Below are 20,401 nucleotides of genomic sequence, written 5' to 3'. Positions count from 1 at the left end.
CCCACATAAAAAAGGTCCTATTATGTAGGGACTAGGCCTACGACTGATGACTCTGGAGGAGAGAATGAGGCTGATGACTTTGTGTAGCTCTATCTCACTTAAATCCAATTCCATATGAATCAGACATCACCCTCATGATGTCATTGGTCCTCTTCAAAAAATGAAGGACAAACTACAAGGCTTATGACTTCATTGATGACCTCACAGATGAGGAAATTCTAACTTAAATTCTCTCAGTTTCTGTCTCTATCTCTCTCTGCATATCAGCATCTTCTCTACAAATTACAGTCTTAGTTGCTCAGAGCACTGAGAATTGTTAAGGATCGTACAATAGCTAAGAATTGATGTGATTTGCTAAGGGTCATATGTGTCAGAAGTTGAACTTGAACCCAGGTTTTCCTGGCTCTAAGGACAACTCTCTAAACATTATGCCACTCTGAGTCTCATTATATATGTGAACTACTACTACTGCTGTTAATATTTCAATTTCACTTTCAGAATACTTATATCTTGTCATGTTTCAAACTTTAACATAAAAATCTTTTTCAAAATTAAAAATATGAGAATATTTGTATAAGTGCCTTCTGGGTATAAAAAGAATATTTCCACAGTAAAAATAGAAGACTTAGGACTTAAAATAAGCTTTATTTGTTAAACAGTAGTGATATATTGGATATTATAAAAACCGAATAAATATGTGTAAAGAAAACAAAGAATAAGCTTCTTTCCCCTATATAGTGAAATATTTTTAATAAAAATTTATTGACAAGTGCAATCACTTACCAAGTGGCAAAAATGCAAGACGGTTTCCAGCCATGGAGAGTTCATTGAGGCTAGGAAGCTGGCAAAGATGGCGAGGTACACACCATAAGTGATTTCGGTCCACAGTTAGATACTGCAGAGAAAGGCACATATGAAGCCTCTCTGGTAAAGTTAGCAAACGATTGGTAGAGATGTCCAGTGTCTGCAGCTCCTTCAAATCTCCAACCTCTATAATCAAAATTAACATCAGATAGTACTCTGATTAATTTTATTTCCACAAGCACAACAAATAAATGAAAACTGAATTAAATTGATTCAATAATAAAAGGCAGTAAGTAGTTAACATAACTATCAACAATAAAGCACACAATTTTAGGAGAAATGCAAATACTTCTGAAACAATTAACCTGGATAGCTTCTCTAAACTTGATTGCTAGAATTCAATGATACTTTTTAGGTGTTGATGTGGAGCAATAGGGGAAGCTGAAAAAACAAAAGGCAATGAAGCAGAGCCAGAACTGTGCTGAGCTAACTTCAGTTTCTTTCTGGTCACTTAAAAATTACTTACCAAGATCAGAGCAGAAAGAAGGAAGAGTCTTAAATGGTCCACCTAGCCTGATAACTGTTGCTTACAACTGTGAGATAATTATTTACTGTTAAACAAGACATGTGAACATAAATTAAATATATAGGAAGACATTTTGAAGAATGTAATTATGTCCCTAAATGATAAGGTGATAATGGCAAGGTGACAGAATATGAAGTGGGTGAAATTAGCTAAGGGACACTTCATGGAGGATATGAGTTTTAAACATCATTTTGTACAGGGGTCACATGGCTTGGCTCTCTCTTCACTGCAATTCATAAACATGTCCTTTTAACTCCCTATTTAAGTTCAGGAAGATAAATATAACATCTAGCAGATAAACCCTACAACAAACAGCTGGTCATTGGTACATTTATAATAATTTCTCTACTGGTAGTGATGGATTTTGAGTAATAACTCTTTGCTCAATAACTCTTTTTTTGTTTGTCTTTTTTATTTTTTAATTAATTTATTTTGAATTATCAACAATCACTTCCATAAGTTTTTGAGTTTTAAATTTTTCTCCCCTTCCCTCCCCATTTCCTTCCCCAAGATGGCACACAATCTGATATAGGCTATACATATACATTCCTACTAAACATATTTTCACATTAGTGACGTTGTAAGTAAGAATTAGAACTAATAGGAGGAACCACCAGAAAGAGGAAACAAAGCACAACAGAAGGAAAAAATATAGCAAATATTATGTATGCTTCGATCTGCATTCAAACTGTATAGTTTTTTCTTTGGATGTGGATAGCATTTTTCATCATGAGGCCTTTGGAGATTTTTTTAGATCCCTGTATTGCTGAGAAGGGTTAAGTCTATCAATATTAGGCATCGCACAACATGGCTGTTATTGTGTACAACATTCTCCTGGTTCTGCTCACTTCACTCAGCATCAGACCATACAAGTCTTTCCAGGTTTTTCTGAAGTCAGCCTGTTCATCATTTCTTATAGCACAATAGTATTCCATTACATTCATATACCACAACTTCTTTAGCCATTCCCCAATTGATGGGCATCCTCTCAATTTCCAATTCTTTGCCACCACAAAAAAAGCTGTTATAAATATTTTTGTACATGTGGGTCTTTTTCCCATTTGTATGATCTCTTTGGGATATAGTCCTAGAAGTGCTATTGCTGGGTCAAAGGGTATGCACATTTTTATAGCCCTTTGGGTATTGTTCCAAATTGCTCTCCAAAATGGTTGGATTCTTTTACAACTCCACCAACAATGCAACAGAGTTCCAATTTTCCCACATCTTCTCCAACATTTATCATTTTCCTATTTTGTCATGTTGGCCAATCTGATAGGTGTGATGTTTTGAGTTGTTTTGATTTGCATTTCTCTAATCAATAATGATTCAGAGCATTTTTTCATATGACTCTAGATGGCTTTAATTTCTTCATCTGAGAACTGCCTGTTCATATCCTTTGATCATTTATCATTGCCCAATAACTCTTGAGATCAACAACCTATTTCAAGATGGCTAATTAGATAGTGTAAGGAATGAAGTCTTACACAGTGAAAAGTTTTTCTTATGTTAAGTTAACTGACCATTTGGCAATCAAAAATACCCATCAAACTAAGCAAATCAATGCATTTTACTTACTGAAATCATTCCAGTTAGGATATCATCAAATTTTCGATTTAGTTAAGATGAAAGAAAACAAAGAAAAAAAATACATTTATTAATCAGAAATACTAGCAGATGATAGATATCATTGATGTGGGTATTCCTTCCATGACTTAGGAGATCTATGGCCAGAAAACTGAGGAGAACTATTAGAGGAAGTTTCTTGAAGTAGGCTAACTGTGACTCTGTGGACCTTGCCTGATATAATATTAGTCATCATCACAAGTTAAGCCTATTTTGTTTATAAGATTTTCAACAACTGTCCTTCACACTAAAATTTCTCATCCAATGCCCTTCTCACCTACCAAAGTCAAAACCAGATAAAAAAGACAGTTAAAATATATAGGAATAACATGTTTATATGTTATTTTTAGATAACTAAATCTAATATTCCTTTATATTTATGTTGAGGATATGGTTTACTTTCCAAATTTCAGGACATTGTCTCTCCTTTCAAAGATAACTTTTATATCAATCAGAGGACCCTGCCTGTAAAAGGTTCTCCTGGGTGACCCTGGGCAAGTCATTTAACTCTGACTGCCTCACCAAAAAAGCAAAAAAAAAAAAAAAAAAAGAGGTGCTCAATAAATGTTTAAGTGTGACTTTCAGGTAATATTAGTGAAACTATGAAATAACTCTAAGTCTTTAACTGACTAACCAATTTTTAATGCTGTAATCATGTTTTTGTGATCAAGTCTAATAGTTTATCATTACATTATTTGATAATAAACTATTAAAAGATAGGCAATCATCAATGAATCAATCAATAAACATTTCCTAAGTACCTACAATGTGCCAGTCACTGTGCTAAGCGCTGGGGAAACAAAAAGAGGCAAAAGACAGTCTCTGCCCTCAAGGAGCTTACAATCTAATGGTGGAGACAACATGCAAACAAATATATACAAAGCAGGCTACACATAGGATAAATAGGAAATAATTAACAAAGGGAAGGCACTAGAATTAAAAATTATTGGAGAAAGCTTCATGTAAAAGGTGAGGTTTTAGTTGGGACTTAAAGAAAGCTGGGGAGATCAGCAATCAGAGTAGAGGAGGGAGAATATTACAGGCATGGGGGACAGCCAGAGATAATGACCTGGCTGAATGGAGGACGGACTAGTATAGGGAAAGACTAGAGGCAAGTGGACCCACCAGCAAGCTATTGCAATAGTTCAGGCATGAGGTGATGAGGGCCTTCACTAAAGTGTGGCACTGTCAAAGGAGAGAAGGGGGCATATTAGAGAGATGCTGCAAAGATGAAATTGGCAGGCCTTGACAACAGCTTAGATATGGGCAGAGGTGGGGGTGGGTGAGGAGAAGGTGACAGACAGTGAGAAATCCAGGAAGACTACAAACTTGGGAGCCTGAGAGACTGGGAGGATGATGTTGCCTTTTACAGGTAATAGGAAAGGTAGGAGGTGGGAAAGGTTTAGGGGAAAAGATAATGAGATTTGTTTTGGACATAATAAGTTTAAGATGTGTATTGGACATCTAGTTCTAGATGTCAGAAAGCCTGCTAGAGATGTAAGATTAGAGGTAAACAGAGAGACTGGGGCAAGAAAGCTAAGATTTGAGAATCATCAGTATAGAGATGGTAATTAAATCCATGGGAGCTGATGAGATTACCAAATGAAGTAGTATTAAGGGAAGAGAAAAGGGCCTAGGACAGAACCCTGAGGGACACCTACAGCATGATCTTCAACAATTATTGAACATTTACACTGTGTTTTATGCTAAGAATCCATAGAAGTATAAAAATATGATCCATACCCTTAAAGAATTTACAATATAGGTGGAAAGACAGGACATAAGATAAATATCAATGTTAAGTGTTAAGGCAGATGTTAAGTGACAAATAAGTAGCAGCACAGACAGTAGGTTTGTGTTGAGCTAATCTCAATAGACATAATGAGATACTCTGGAGAAACTCCTTTCATTTTTTCCTAACCACCAAAATAGGTCTATGAGAAGCAAAAGGAATCTAATAAGTCAAAGATAAAACATCTTGAATACAGGCTGAATTTTTACAGAAAGGATTAACTGATTGATTTAGACTTGCAAGGGTTCTTAAGTTGGAGTCTGCGAACTTCTTTCTAAAAAATATTTGATGACTCTTTCAATATAATTAGGTTTTTTGTTTTTTTTAAATCCTAGGCATTTTATGCATGTAAAACATTTTTTTTTCTGAAAAGGGGTCCAAAGGCCTTACCAGACTATCAAAGGAGTCCAAGACACAAAAAAGATGATGATGATGGTAACAATGATAGATAATATTTATATAGCACTTACTATTTACAAGACATTGTGATAAGTGCTTTACAATTATTAACTCACTGATCCTCACAACCCTGGGAGGCAGGTGCTATTATTACCCCCCTTTTACAGATGAGGAAACTGAGGCAAATGGAGGTTACATGACTTGTCTAGGGTTGCACAATTTGTAAGTATAAGAGACTGGATTTGAACTGAGTTCTTCTTGACTCCAGGCCTAGCATTCTATTCACTTTGCTACCCAGGAGGGAGAATCTGGTGTGTAACCATATCCTCAACATAAATATAAAGGTATATTAGAGTTAGGTATCTAGAAAATAAAATGTAAGAACTACCCTTTTGTTCTAGGTTTGGCTTTGGTAGGGGGAAAGGGCATTAGATGAGAAATTTTAGTATAAGGGACAATTGATGAAAATCCAATAGCAACGAATCTAGTGGTACTGAATGATGTTATATTAGGCAAGGTTCACAGAGTCACAATTGGTCTACTTCAAGAAATTGCTTATAATTTCTCTCCTTAATTTTCTGGCCATAGATCACCTAAGTCACGGAGGGAAGTACCCGTATAAATGATATCAAACATCTGAAGTATTTCTGATGATAATGTGATCACTCCTCCAGTTAAACATTTGCCCTGATTCCCTTTCTTTTCCTTTTTTTGGCTGACTAGGTTAAATTTCTGTGTTAGTAAGAAGTTAGTGAATATAATTTGACCATTTTGATATATTTACTCTGATTAAGAGGATCTTCTTGGAATAGGAATATATGCAGTCTCAAATCAAATCATGACAGGATTAACACAGATTTATTAAGGACTAAACATTTTCAAGGAAAGTCTACTGTTTCCTGTGGGATTTTTCTATTGCAGGTTTATACTCATTCTTAAGAAATCAGTTATTATCATATAATTGGATGTTAGTATTTACCTTCTTGATAATAAAGTTAGTATTTAATCATTGTCTTTGCTGACATAGTTCAAAAATCTCTGACTTTTTTGAAGTTCACTTTATCTTAATTTATCAACCAATTCAGATCATAGAAGAGTTTACTAAGTAATTCAAAATCTTCCTTTAGTAGCTTGAAATTGAATTTACTAAGACTTTTGGGGACATCCTGTATAACTAAGAATCATGTCAACAATATTTTTACAAATTTATCCTATCCCATGACATTTTCAAATGTACTCTGAAATATCAAATTAATAGTACCTCATGTAAAAAGAGCAAAAAATAAATTTGATTATTATAAGTCAAGACTAAGACATAAGTGTAAGGTATCTTGTGCAAAACCAAAGATGCAAAACTTTAAACACTTAATTATTGACCTCAGAGTAAAAGAAATAATCTTCTTAATACACAGAAAATAATCCACTTAATATATAGAAAGTTTCCTTTGTTATAAAAAACATCTGGCTGTTTAGTTTTTGCTCTGGTTGGTTGGTTGTTGTCCTTTGTTCTCAATGAGGACCAAAAAGATACCACTGAGTTAGACTCAAGTTACAGTGGGTCCAACTGTGGCTGATCAGACCAATATGAGCTTGGAAGGCTCTACCACAGGTCGCGCATAAATAGGTCATGTGAACATTTGGGGTAAATTCTCTAAATTTGTGCATCTTGAGTTTCTTTTGAGTTATTTCAATTCTGCTTTGCTCATAGAGCACAGCACCTTCTTTGATTAGGGTACACCATGTCCATTCCAAAGTTCTTCAGAGAGACCTTGAGAATGTCCCTGTATCACTTCTTTTGACCACCATCTAAGCACTTGCCTTGGGTGAGTTTTCCATAAAATAGTCTTTTAGGCAAGCATATGTTTGGTATTTAAACAACATGGCCAGTCCACCTGAGTTGCACTTTCTGCAGGAGAATTTGACTGCTTGGAATTTTAGATCAGGAAAGGACTAGAATTTTTGCTCTAAAGTTTAAGTAAAATTCTATGTATAATATAGTGGATAATTAAATAGTGATTATCAATAACAGAATGAGCATATTTGAAGAAATAAAATCAAGCAAGTATTAAGTAGATAAAATTAAAAATTTTTAAAATGTAATCATTTTGTAATAATTCACAAATTCAAGGATATTCACATATACTGTATCTGTGTATATATATGTATATAACAGATATGTGTATATCTATGCATGACAATAATTACCTAAAATGTCCTTGCTGGGCAACTGTAGTCAAATATATATATATATATATATGTATATGTTCTAAGAGACTTAAGTGTGGAACAAAAAAGGTGTCTGATGAGAGTCTAAAAATCACGAACAAGAAAGAGATTTTCGATAGCAAAAAATACACACAGCCTACACCAAAAGGAGACTCATATTCATCAGAAATTTCAATCCTGAAGAGGTCAATTAATCAATTAAATAATCAACAAACATTTATTAAGTACTTACTATATGCTAGCCACTGTGCTCAAAAGGCTTGTGCCACAGAACTTGTGCTTCTGGGAAATAAGAGATGGAGTGCTGAGCACTTGCTTCATCTGCAGTTTATATTCTGAATGTATGGATCAAATGATACTAGTAAAGCACTTAGCACAGTGCCTGGCACATATTAAGTACTTAATAAATACTTGCTTGCCCCCTTCTTTCCCTTTCCTTGTCATCTTAGGAAGAGACTAAAAATGGGGTGCTTAGTTTGAGTAATATGGCCTATGGAACCCAAACACTTGTCATTTACTAACACTAACATGTTTCCTAATTCCCCAGCAGCTAATATCCTGCTCCCACAAAACTACTTTGCATTTGTTTCATATATGTTTATTTATGTACATGCTATCTATTCCAATAGAATGTAAACTACTTGAGGGTAGTGACTTTTATTTCTGGCTTTGTATTCCCAGCACAGTGCCTAGCACATTAAGAGAACTTAAAAAATGTTTGTTGAACTGAATTAAACTGAATCTTATAGTAGGCAAACTCCCAAATCCTTCTCTCCTAATCCGAGTAATTCAAAGCTACCATCCTTGTAGTAAAAGTTCATTCGTCCTCTATCTTTCTCTGCACTCTTATTCTCATACACCTCAGCCCTCCATTCCACATTCCATATCATATGGACAGTTTATAAATGCATATCAAAATAAACATTTACTAATTTAGTAAATACAAAGCACACATGCATATAGATAATATACATTATCCTTATCAAAGTTGTATGCAGTAGCTTATCTACATGGGTCAGGAGAATCATAACATAACATACATAGCCATAACATACATAAAAATTGCCAACAGTAGAACAAATTCACAAATCATATGCAACATATAATAGCATAATACAGCAAAGTAAAATATGTAGATTACACATACAGGTCACATATAATACATGACATAAAAGAAAGGTACTTAACACAGCCAAAATATAAAGGCCATGTGCCATATACAACACACACAGCAATGTTGTCTACTACATTCCAAACCTGGACATTTTATTCATATTACATACACACATGCAAATCATATGTACTCCACTAATGTTCACTGTTTACCTATATTCTTTCATTGCTCCTGGAGCCTCATAAGTCAATGCTACCTCAAGCCATATCATATGGACATGCCAAAGGTCAGTTTTGCAACCTTAATATCTTGAGACCCTTTGGCCTACAGTACCAATCCTAATCTCACAGATGGCCTAAACTGATGATAGCTATCTCCAGTGCTACCTCTTTCCACTCTTGAGATGGTGGATTCTCTAACTGAGTTTAGCATTAATCCAGGGGCAGAGATATCTACTATCCTGGGTCAGTCTTGTTTGCTTTCCCTGACCATCAAGAAAAGATCAAAATGCAATTTCTGCTACATCTGAATTACGATCCAGATATTCTCCATATTGGCTATTTGTCTGGGTCCAAAAGTCTCTTTAACTGGTAGACAAGTTATTCTTAGGGCTGCTTGGTTGGTTCTCTATTGTTCCTATCCTCCAAATCATAAAGGAGCTCAACTAACTATTCTATGAGCAACAGGCAGTTATGATACATTGTTTTTGTAGGACTCTCACCATTCTCCAGGGCTATTTTCTAGACTGGCAGATTTTTCAGGTCTTTCACCTAACTAGGGAAATCAGAGGGAGAATAAGGAGGATAACATTCTACTTGTCTGCTATCTTATTCTTTCTCCCCAAGAATCCTAAGATTTCATAAAGGGCCGCAATTCTCTGGCTGGAATTCTTGACATCAAATTTGAAGCATTTATACCATTGCATGTTCCTTTCTAAATTTTTCTGACCTGAGGCCACAAGCTAAGGAAACATACTTCTTCAACTGGTCTCTCAGTCAAGGGATGCAATAATGGTAGTGAGTCTCCAAGTCTTCTCCATCTTCTAAGACTCCAAAACACAACTCAACAGGCAAATGTGGCTCTCATCCAAAATCAGCCGGTATGAAGTAGAAGATGTTTTACCATTCTGGGTGGCATTATAAGCATGAACAAGAAATTCCTCAGAGCGACTTTACAGATTTTTCTGCTCAAGCCTCAAGGTCTGTAGCATGTTCTGCAGTATGTAATTAAAATGTTCTGGCTGTAGGTCTCCTTGAGGATGGCAAGGCACAGCTCCAGACCTGATTCCTGGCAATCCAACACCTCCTTGAGCAGCTTGTTCTCATCTTTCACTTTTCAGAAAACACTATTTAGTGGCCAAATGGAGAGACATGGTGGCCAAGGAAAATACTGGTAAAAAAGAATAACTTGTTTGTAAAATCTTACAGAGAAGGATGGAGCTAGACCATACTGCTCAACCTATGTTTTGTCTGTGGAAGTTTTCTGGTGTTTTATGAGAACCAACATGCAAATGAAATTTCCCTATTACTCACTGTCATTGAGTGATGTGAATTTTAATGCACATTATGGAATCTGAAATGGTATAAAGTATGGTTTGGTTGAGGGGGTCAAGGAGGATATAAAGTGAGAAGCCTCTAGTTGAATCATTCTTAAATGTTGTGCGAAGTTCCAACTTATGTGCTGTGTAGCAGGGCAGGTTGGGACCTGTTCAGCTATAATCAGTCATGCAGTGAAACAATAGGTAGCAGACTGTTTTATCAGTTTGTTCGTGGGCATTTGGTAAATATCCTTATTGTTTCTAATTTTGTTTTCATAAGTGTTTCCATACTTTATAGTTGTTGGTGTATATTACTTAAATTCTTAGCATGACTCAGGTGCCAATGATCCAAAATAGTTTTGTTGAACCAACTTTTAAATCTTAGAGATGAAATTTTTACTCTTCTAGTAAAGAAGACATTTTCTCTAGCTGTCTCTCATGCCTGGAAGACTCTCCCATTTCCACTCTGGCTACTGGCCTCCCTGTCTTCCTTTAAGTTCCAACTAAAACCCACCTTCTACAGGAAGACTTCCCTAACCTTTCTTAATTCCAGTGCCTTCCTGCATTTAATTATTTCTATTTCTCCTGTATATAGCTTACTTTGTATATATTTCTTTGCATGTTTTCTCCCCTATTAGATTGTAAGCTCCTTGAGGACACAGGCTATCTTTTGCCTCTTTTTGTATCCCCAGCAGCACCTGGCACATAGTAGGCACTTAACAAATATTTATTTATTGATTAGTTGGTTGTAAAATAGATAATAAGGATAAGGGTTGGGCCTCTAACTTGTGCTATATCAGTTGTGTCAAACTATTAACAGGCCATATACATGGATTTCATCTCATGCCATGTGTACTTCCTATGATTTGGAAAGAACAAAAAGATCTTTTAACAACTAATCATCATTAATCAACAAACATTTATTAGATGTATCCTATGTGTAAGGTATTCTGTTAAGTGCTGGGGATAGAGAGAAAAGAAACATAGCGTTCCTGTGCTTAAGAAGCTTACTTTTTAATGGGAGAGACTACATATAACAATAGTTTGCTATTTCGGCTGAACAAACATATCCAAGTCTAAACACACACATCCAACTCTACCACTAGCTATAAGATCTGTTTTCTACAGAGAAGAACTACATGTATCAAAACTACCAGAAACTTGGAAGATGAACCTGATGATTTATATTGCAATGACAAGACTTAGAGAGACAAGGTAGCAAGGTTGTGTTGCCCAATTTGAAGTAATTTTTTTGTTTTCAAATCCTAATTTCAGACCTAAATAATCTTGTTAGCAACCTTGATCTATCTGAAAATCAAGTTGAATCCTTAGCTTTTAGACAAAAGGATGGAATCTGCTAGATTACAACCTAGATAAACCAAATAGTTTTTGTTTTTGTTTTGTAAATGCTTGAGGTAGTGGGGGGGGGGACCCAGCCCATCTAAAATGTCTTTAAAGGAAAGAACTGATTCCAAGTAAGAAAAACATGGTAAGATAATCATTAATTAGGCTAGAAAAGAATTTTCTTTCTACAAGTGCCTATTAAACTTGGTTTAGTGAAACATATTGTTGAGAAAATAGAGAAGAATGACAAAAGTTTTCTTTATCTGCACCTGAAAAATAAATTTCCAAGAATCGGTAAGGCTAAAATCAATGGGAGAATATTTCTGAGTTTTTAAATAGGGGAAGTAATGAAATACAAACATTTTATAGAATAACTGAATCAAACTGAAAAACTGGACAAAAAAACTTTAAAAAGTGAGCAAAAACTTTTTGGGAAACTACAAGGTGAAAAATTTTTAAATAGCTGTTGTTTTCTTTTGTTTTTATATCACCTTCCTTTTCCCAATATAACCCTCTTCTTGTTTCTACAATGGTGGCAGGGAAGTAGTTCAGCAAAACTAAACAATACATAAATGGAGTCTGACCATATATGAAATGCTCCACACCCATAGTCCCATACTTCTGCAAAGAAAGGAAGGAGGTAACTTTTCTTTTCTCCAAGGTCAAATTTGATTGTTATTAGAGACAATCAATTTTAATTTGGCTATTTCTATTTTCTCTCCTTCCATTGTTGTAATTATTCTGTATATTATATTCCCAGTTATTATTTCATTGTGCATCAGTTCATGAAAATCTTCCCGTTCCTCACTGTATTCTTCATATTTATTGTTTCTCATATGGTAGAATATTCTACTCCATTCACATGTACAATTTGCCTACCCATTCTCTATTGATGGGTATCTATTTTGTTTCCAATTCTTTGTTACTACAAAAAGTGCTGCTATAAATATTTTGTTGTATATGGGAACTTTCTATTTTTTCAATTCTATATGTATAATCTAGCAGTGGGATCCTTGGGTCAAAGAGTATTGTGGAAATATTAGTTACTTGCTTACCATAATTCCAACTTGCTTTCCAGAATGGTTAGACCAATTTATAGCTCCACCAATATTTTATGAGTATGTCTATCTTTCCACATTTCCTAATTAATTAATATTATTTCCTTCTTTTGTCATCTTTGACAGAAGGTTGAGCAAGAAATGATCAGAGACACTATGATTTGTTTCTAATTATTTCTTATTATTATTGACTTGGAGAAATCTTTGATATGGTTGTTTATTGTTTGCAATTATTCTTCTGACAACTGTTAGCCCACTTGTTATCTTTTGAAATTCACAAGATGGTTCTTGGTCATATACTTGGTGTCTCAAAAGTTTTAAGTAAAATTTTAAGTCTTAGCTTAAAACTGAACTAAAACTTTTGGGATACCCTGTATTTGTGTTACTTTATACATCTTGGACGTGAGGCTCTAATCAGAGAGATTTGATAACAAAGATTCAAGGCAGAAAATTACCAAGAAAGGGTCAATAATCTTGTGAAAATTTAGGAGTCATAATATATCACCCAAGATCTATTTCTTATATTCACATTTGAACTTCTTCCCACAAAAACTTAACTGCTATTAGTGATAAGCATAGGGAATAATATCCACAATGGAAAACTAATATCAAGGCAAGAAGAATATAAGAATGCTAACTGATGGTGTGAGTGCTGAGAAAGGGATTCCATAGATGATTCCAAGGAAATCTAAAATTAAATTTAAAATATAAAATGTTCATTTCCATGAAAGCAGTGGGTGCTAGCCTAAGTCTAAAGTCACATTTGAAATGAGCACAAAGAATATTTTAAGTTTCATCTATTTTGATGGGTATGGCAAAAAAAAAACCAAACAAACCCCAAAACCTTTTTTGTTGTTGTTGTTCAATATGGTAAGCAGCATTGCCTCTTAAAACAGAAAGAAGCAGTGAAAGGAAAAACTAATTCAAAGAAAGTTTTGAGACTCAACTAAGCAAAGTAATCCTGAGGGCATTTAAGGATGATTTGGAAAGAGGACAACAAACAAATGAAGATTTGCAAAGATTTTTTAATAACAAACTCTTTTTACCAACATAGCCAGTGAAGCCCCACATTTAGAACATAACATCACAGTTCTGGTCCTGTTCATGGAGGAAGTGAGAATGACAGTCAAGAAAACAAAGACAGGAAAAGTGATTAGAAAAGACCAAGCATACACAGAGAAGGACTGTGGTGACACAGTTTTAAAGGTAAGGATGGCTTGATTTTCAAGGTATTTGAAGAAAGAGGAATGATACCAGATATACATACACTTAAATTCAGACTTTATTATTAATGAACAAAGATCATTGACAGAACATCAAAAACTACTAATCCATAACCCTCTAACTACATAAAATCTTCATGAAAATAATCTCCATATCCACTATGGGCTCTTCTAATGAATATTAGAGGGAAGACGTAGATTTCTTGCAAGTGATAGTCCATAGTCCATTTACCATCACATAAGTGACTGAAAAAAGCAAAAGACACAGTATCTTATGGTATACAGTTCATAGTATTTAATTTTGTGAAGCAAACCATATCCATAAAGGCTCTCACAGAATCACAGAATTGGAAGGGATTTCAGGAGCCATCTAGTCCTGAACACAATCCCCACTAAGACTTTCAGTCTCTACTTGGAGACCTTCATTGAGGGGGAACTCACTAAATTCTAGGATAGGTTATTTATATTTGTACAGCTCAAATTGTTAGGAACTTTTTCTTGATATCAAGGCCAAATGTATCTTCAACACTTTATTCTTGTCTATCCTCGCAAGCAAGCAAACAGAATAAATCTAATTTATCTTCCATGTGACACGCCTTCGAATAATTGAAGCTTTTTCTCAAACCCACCCCCTCAGGTCTTCTCTTCTTCATACTAAATTACATTCCTAGTCCCTTCAACATATTTTATCAACTGAAGGCCCTTCACAATCCTAGTTTCCCTCTTCTGAACACGTTCTAGCTTATCAATGTCTCCTCTCAACTGTGCTGTCCACAAATGAACAAGATGTAGCCTAATCAGGGCACGGTGCAGAGGGGTATCAAGAAATCTCCCCTAATGGAAGTCAGTTGCAATAGTTTTTTTTGAAGCCCCATCCCCATCTTGAGCATGAAGTACACTAAAACCCCTGAATGCTTTTCTGACAAACTACCATGTAATCATGCCTTGTCCATTCTGTACTTGTGAAGTTGTTTTTTTGAACCTAAGTCTTTATATTTATCCCTAGTGAATTTCATTTTATTAGATTCAGTCCTATGCTTTAGCCTGCCACTCACTAAGCTCACAAAGTCCTTAATAAATACCTCTTGATAACAAAGATAAAGAATCCAGAAATCCTTAAAGTGTATATTTTGTAAAAATATACCTTAGAATGAAGGTAAAAGAATAGCAGTCACCAAAATAAAAACTCAAAACAAATATTTTATTTGTATTTTCTTTTATAGCACATTCAGGATGTGTTTTATGCCTTATAATGTACCTCAGTACTCAATATTTGTTTACTAATTTCAGTATCAGTTAATAAACACCATTTCAAGATTTATACTAGTGCCTGCAATTATATTATACAAATATAAACAAAAACATAATGAAGATTATAAAAACTGCTAAGGAGAAAATGTTCAAGAAAAAGAAAGGTGATTTTAAAATTCTAATAGAAATATTACTTTCTGAAATAAACAAGAGAAAGTATTATAATTGGAAATGTTATTTTTTTAAGTCTGAGAAATACTAAAATACATGAGCCCTTTCTTCATCTCCGTAAGAGTTAAGAAAAGGGATCCCATAAGCTTACAGTTCCTATGTCCCTAGAAGAAAAAGTTTGACAAGACTAACTCAGTAGAGTCCCTTAAATAGTACTATTATGCTAAAAATATTCAATAATTTCAATTTTCAGCCATTTAATGGTTGAAAATGATTTAATTATTATCACACTGTAATTAACTATAGAATTGTCAAGACAATAGCATAAAAATATCCTAGGAATAATAATTTAAAAAGAAAACAGTAAGTACCATTCAATAAACCTGATGATGCACACTAAGTTAGCAAAAGATTTAAGTGGGGAGAGGAAGGAAGTCACCCGCACCATGCCAAACCAATGACCACATATAGTCAATAACAGGTCTTGCTATTTTCAAACACTAGCTTTTTCTGGTCTCGCTAAAAACAATTTTCACATTTTAACTCCCAAGCACTCCATAGTAAGGAAAACTGGCAGGGAACCAAAAAACTTAAATTCTAATACTTAAATTTCAGATTTTGATCTATAAACATTATTTTCCCCATTTTCCTTCTCTCACATTTAAAATTCTCAACTTTTGGCCCCTCAATTTATTACATCTAAGAGGATAGGTTTTCAAGTTGGATCTGCTCCTGCAGCAATACTACGACTGTTTGTATTTGTAAATGGCTCTACTTTTTGGCCTCTTTGCAGATAAATACAATTATCAGCATATTATCAGGTCAGCTCTGTCCAAATGCTGACTTACTGATATCTAATTTTTAAAAATCAGCACACTTTAAAAGACCATTGACACAAATGTCAATTTGTAGCACTTGAATTAAAATGAACAGAACACCACAATATATTGTAAAGTACTGTGAGACTTTCAGGCTTTAAGAACTTGGTTTTGGTAAGTTTGAAGGGCAGAAAAAGGCAATTGGATAGTTCCCACTTATCTAATATCAGAGCTAACATCTTTCACTTCTTAGAAAGACTTGAAGATCGATTTCACTAACCACAGGCTAAGCTGGTTAGCCCTATCTATAGTCACCACACAAAATCAGTTGCTGGCCCTGGTGCTGATGCTACAGATACTCTTGATGAAGTAGGAATACAAAACTGCCTCTGATTATGGCACAACTTTGGTTGCTGAGGACTGTTTACTGGAGTTAGTTGTTCCATCTATTTTGGCAGGGGCCTACCTCTGTAACAGCAATAAGAATCTAGTAGGGTGCCACACCCACTGTGAGTAATTATTATACTAGTCTCCCTTGGTCATCTTAGGATTCTACAGAGTATGCAACTCTGGGATAGTTGGGTTACAGTTACATACCTGCAAGATATGAACTCTTTTTAAAAAAGGATTATAAATTATTATTTTATTTTTTTAGTTCAAGAAAAGGCTGTAAACAATATGTTAGTGGCTGGAACAGAATTCCTTATGCCTCAACTGAAGTAAAAAAGGTAGAGGTAGTGATTATGATGTCAGACAAAGCAACAGCATAAATAGATATAATTAAAAGAGACAATCAGGGAAACTACATTTTGATAAAAAGTACCACGGACAATGAAGTAGTATCAAAAGTCTTTATAGCAAGTTTCTCTGATAAATATCTCATTTCTCAAATATATAGGAAACAGTCAAATTTATAAAAAAATAATTTCCCAATTGATAAATGGTCATAGGATATGAAAAGGGAATTTTCAGAAGAAGAAATCAAAACTATCTATAGCCATGTGAAAAATGCTCTAAATCACTATTGATGAGAGAAACGTGAATTAAAATAACTATTTCATACCTATTAGAAATGACAAATACTGGAGGGGATGAGGGAAAATAGGTACACTAATTAACGGCTGGTAGAGTTGTGAAGCGATCCAATTATTCCAGAGAACAATTTGGAACTATGCCCAAAGGGTTATAAAATTGCATACTCTTTAAACCAGCAATACCACTACTAGGTTTGTACTCAAAAGAGATCAGAGAAAAAGGGAAAGGACTTATATGTACAAAAATATTTATAGCAGCTCTTTTTGTGGTGACAAAACATTGGAAACTGAGGGAATGCTCATCAATTGGGGACTGCCTAACAAGTTGTGGCATATGATTGTGGTGGAGTACTACTGTGCTATAAGAAATGATGGGGAGGATATTTCAGAAAAATATGGCAAGACCTATATGAACTGATACAAAATGAAGTGAGAAAAAATAGGAGATCATTGTGTACAGTACCAGCTATATTGTAATGGTGATCAACTGTGAAGAACTTGGCTACTCTGATCAATGCAATGATTCAAGACAATTTAAAAGGGCTCATGATGAAAAAATGTTATCCACCTTTAGAAAGAGAGAATTAATGAACTCTGGGTACAAACTGAAGTATAATTTTCTTGCTTTTTAATTTTTTTGTGATATAGCTTATATATAAGCTATATATGTGATTATATGTGATTTCACATGTAAAAATAAGTTAGCAAGATTAAGAACAAGAATTAAACTTTATAAAAAGTCAAAGATAATAAGGATGGGTGAAGAGAGAAGAAAAGAGTATACCAGTACTGTAGGAGACAGGAGGACCAGATCCTCTCATCTGTATCTGCTCCAGAGGGGACTGATATTGAATTCTGAGCCTTTGGCCAGGGCACATAATGAAGCATACAATAAGGAGAAGTCTTAGAATTCATACAAAGTTCTAAGGACTGCAGCTTTAGAAAAACATCAAAGGGCAGTCAAAATCATATACCCAACCAAAGCTCAAGGGTTGAAATTCTCCTTGTATCACTGGCATTACTTCTTTTTATAGAATTGAAGCATAGAAATTTCAGAAGTTTCATCTGACATATTTTAGCTCTTATGAAACATTCTTGTAAAATCTTTGCAGTAAAGAATTCTTTCATCACTTTTCTAGCTTCTTGTACATTGCTTCTAGTTTCTTCAAATATGCATTCAACTTGTAGGCTGCCTGTTCAAGAGCTGCTACTTACTCATCAATTACAGTGATCTGATTCAGACAAGGATGAAGTGACGCATATTTCAGACCTAAGTCCTAAAGGTTTCTACTTATGAAACTATGAATTATGCCTTGCAGGGGTACCCAAGATGGACAAGCCATAGAGGAGAGTGCTAACAAAAGGTGATCCATTGAAGAAAGTAATGGCAAACCACTCTAGTATCTTTGCCAAGAAATGCGCGTTGACAGTTCTAAAATGGTTAAAAAAAAAAGATGACATTGGAAGATGAGCCTTTCAGGTCAAAAGATGTTCAATATGCTACGGGGAAGAGTGGAGAACAACTACAAGTAGTTCCAGTACTAATGAAGTGGCTGGGCCAAAGCTGAAAGGAAGCTCAGCTGTGGATGCATTTGGTGATGAAAGGAAAGTCTGATGTTGTAAAAATCAATATTGCATAGGAACCTGAAATGTAAAATCTATGAACCAAGGTAAGCTGGATGTGGTCAAGGAAGAGCTATTTAAAATCCTAAAAGATGATGCTGTTAAAGTGCTGCACTTAATATGCCAGCAAATTTGGAAAATTCAACAGTGACCACTGGATTGGGGGAGAGTGTAAAAGCTGGCTTGAAGCTTAACATCATAAAAACTAAGATCTTGGCAACTGGTCCCATCACTTCCTGGTAAACAGAGGGAGAAGAAATGGAAGCAGTGTCAGATTTTATATTCTTGGGCTCAAAGTATACTGCAGACAGCAATTGCAGCCATGAAATTAAAAGATACTTGCTCCTTGGAAGGAAAGCTATGGGAAATCTGGACAATGTGCTAAAAAGAAGATCGGGCAGCTAGGTGGCACAGTGGATGGAGCACTGGCCCTGGAGTCAGGAAGACCTGAATTCAAATCTGGCCTCAGATATTTATTATGCTATATGACCCTGGGCAAGTCACTTAACCCTGACTGTCTCAAAGAAAGAAAGAGTCAAACAAAGAAAGAAACAAAGAAAGCAGAAACATCCCCTTGCTGACAAAGATCCATCTAGTCAAAGCTATGATTTTTCCATATAAATGTACGGGTGTGAGAGGTGGACTATAAAGAAAGCTGAGCTCTGAAAAATCAATACTTTTGAATTGTGGTGCTGGAAAAGACATTTGAGAGTGCCTTGGACAACAAGGAGATCAAATCAGTCAATACTTAAAGAAATTAATTCAGGCTATTCACTGGAAGGTCAAATGTCGAAGTTGAAGCTTAAATACATTGGCTACACAATGGGAAAACAGGACTCATTCTGGGATGTTAGGAAAGACTGAAGGTAAAAGGAAAGGAGATAGTAGAAGATGAGATAGATAGATAGTATCACGGAAACAATGAACAGGAACTTGGGACAGACTTTGGGAGATAGTGGAGGCCAGAAGGGCCTGGTGTGCTATGCTCCTTGGAGTCACAAAGAGTTGGACGTTGACTGAATAGTGAAATATAAAAGAGGTCTTCTACTAAGTCTTTAAACATCAGTTAACAAGCATTTATCAAGCATTTACTATGTGAAAGGCACTATGATAAGTGTTAGGGATACAAAGAAAGACAAAAATATGGTCTCTGATCTCAAGAAGCTTACATTCTAATTGAAGAGATAACATGCAAAAAAAAAAAACCCCATACATATAGATATATACAGAATAAATGGAAGGCAATTTGTATTCCTTAACTCTTGTTACATAACTAGCCTATCTCCTTTTCCGGTTATCCACTTACTGGATAATATCCTCTACAGGATGGAGTGTAATAAAATGGATAGACTTGAAGTTAACAAGAGCAATTTTGTTTCAAATTCTACCTCTGATACGTACTAGATGTGTGGTGGGGACAATAATAACTGGAGTACCTGACTCAGAGTTGTTGTGAGAATTAAATGAGATAATGTAAAAATAGCCCTTTGCATACTTTAAAGCACTACATAAATATTAGCTATTATTATTACATTATTTCTTGCAGCAAATTATTATTCTGACTATTCAGAGATTGAGGTGTTTTAGCATCACTGGAAGAACAATGGTATTTTAAAAATGAGTTTGTTTCAGATAGCGGCTTGAAATCACTGAAAGTGATGCAAAGTTCCCTAAATCCAATTCAGCCTGCTCCTTTCCTCCTATTTAATTCTGAGCCCACTGTATAATCTCATACCCATCCAAGACTCATGTACTGATGGACTAGCTCAATATACAGTTCATCAAGCTTTGTATCATA

The 20,401-nt window shown here is 34.9% G+C and overlaps 1 protein-coding gene across 2 annotated transcripts in view; it reads right to left on the bottom strand.

The window, feature by feature from the left end:
* Nucleotides 1-20,401, bottom strand: part of LRRC28 (leucine rich repeat containing 28) — a 194,817-nt gene that overhangs the window by 63,207 nt on the left and 111,209 nt on the right. For both annotated transcript variants that reach the window (XM_027852018.1, XM_027852019.1), the window contains one exon: nucleotides 784-990. In XM_027852018.1, coding sequence (XP_027707819.1) covers nucleotides 784-990 — 207 coding nt within the window. The remainder of the gene's footprint in view (nucleotides 1-783; nucleotides 991-20,401) is intronic.

This window comes from Vombatus ursinus, unplaced genomic scaffold, assembly GCF_900497805.2.
Source record: "Vombatus ursinus unplaced genomic scaffold, bare-nosed wombat genome assembly UNPS02009205.1, whole genome shotgun sequence".
Classification (NCBI taxonomy): Eukaryota; Metazoa; Chordata; class Mammalia; order Diprotodontia; family Vombatidae; genus Vombatus; species Vombatus ursinus.
This window is presented reverse-complemented; position numbering and strand designations above follow the sequence as displayed.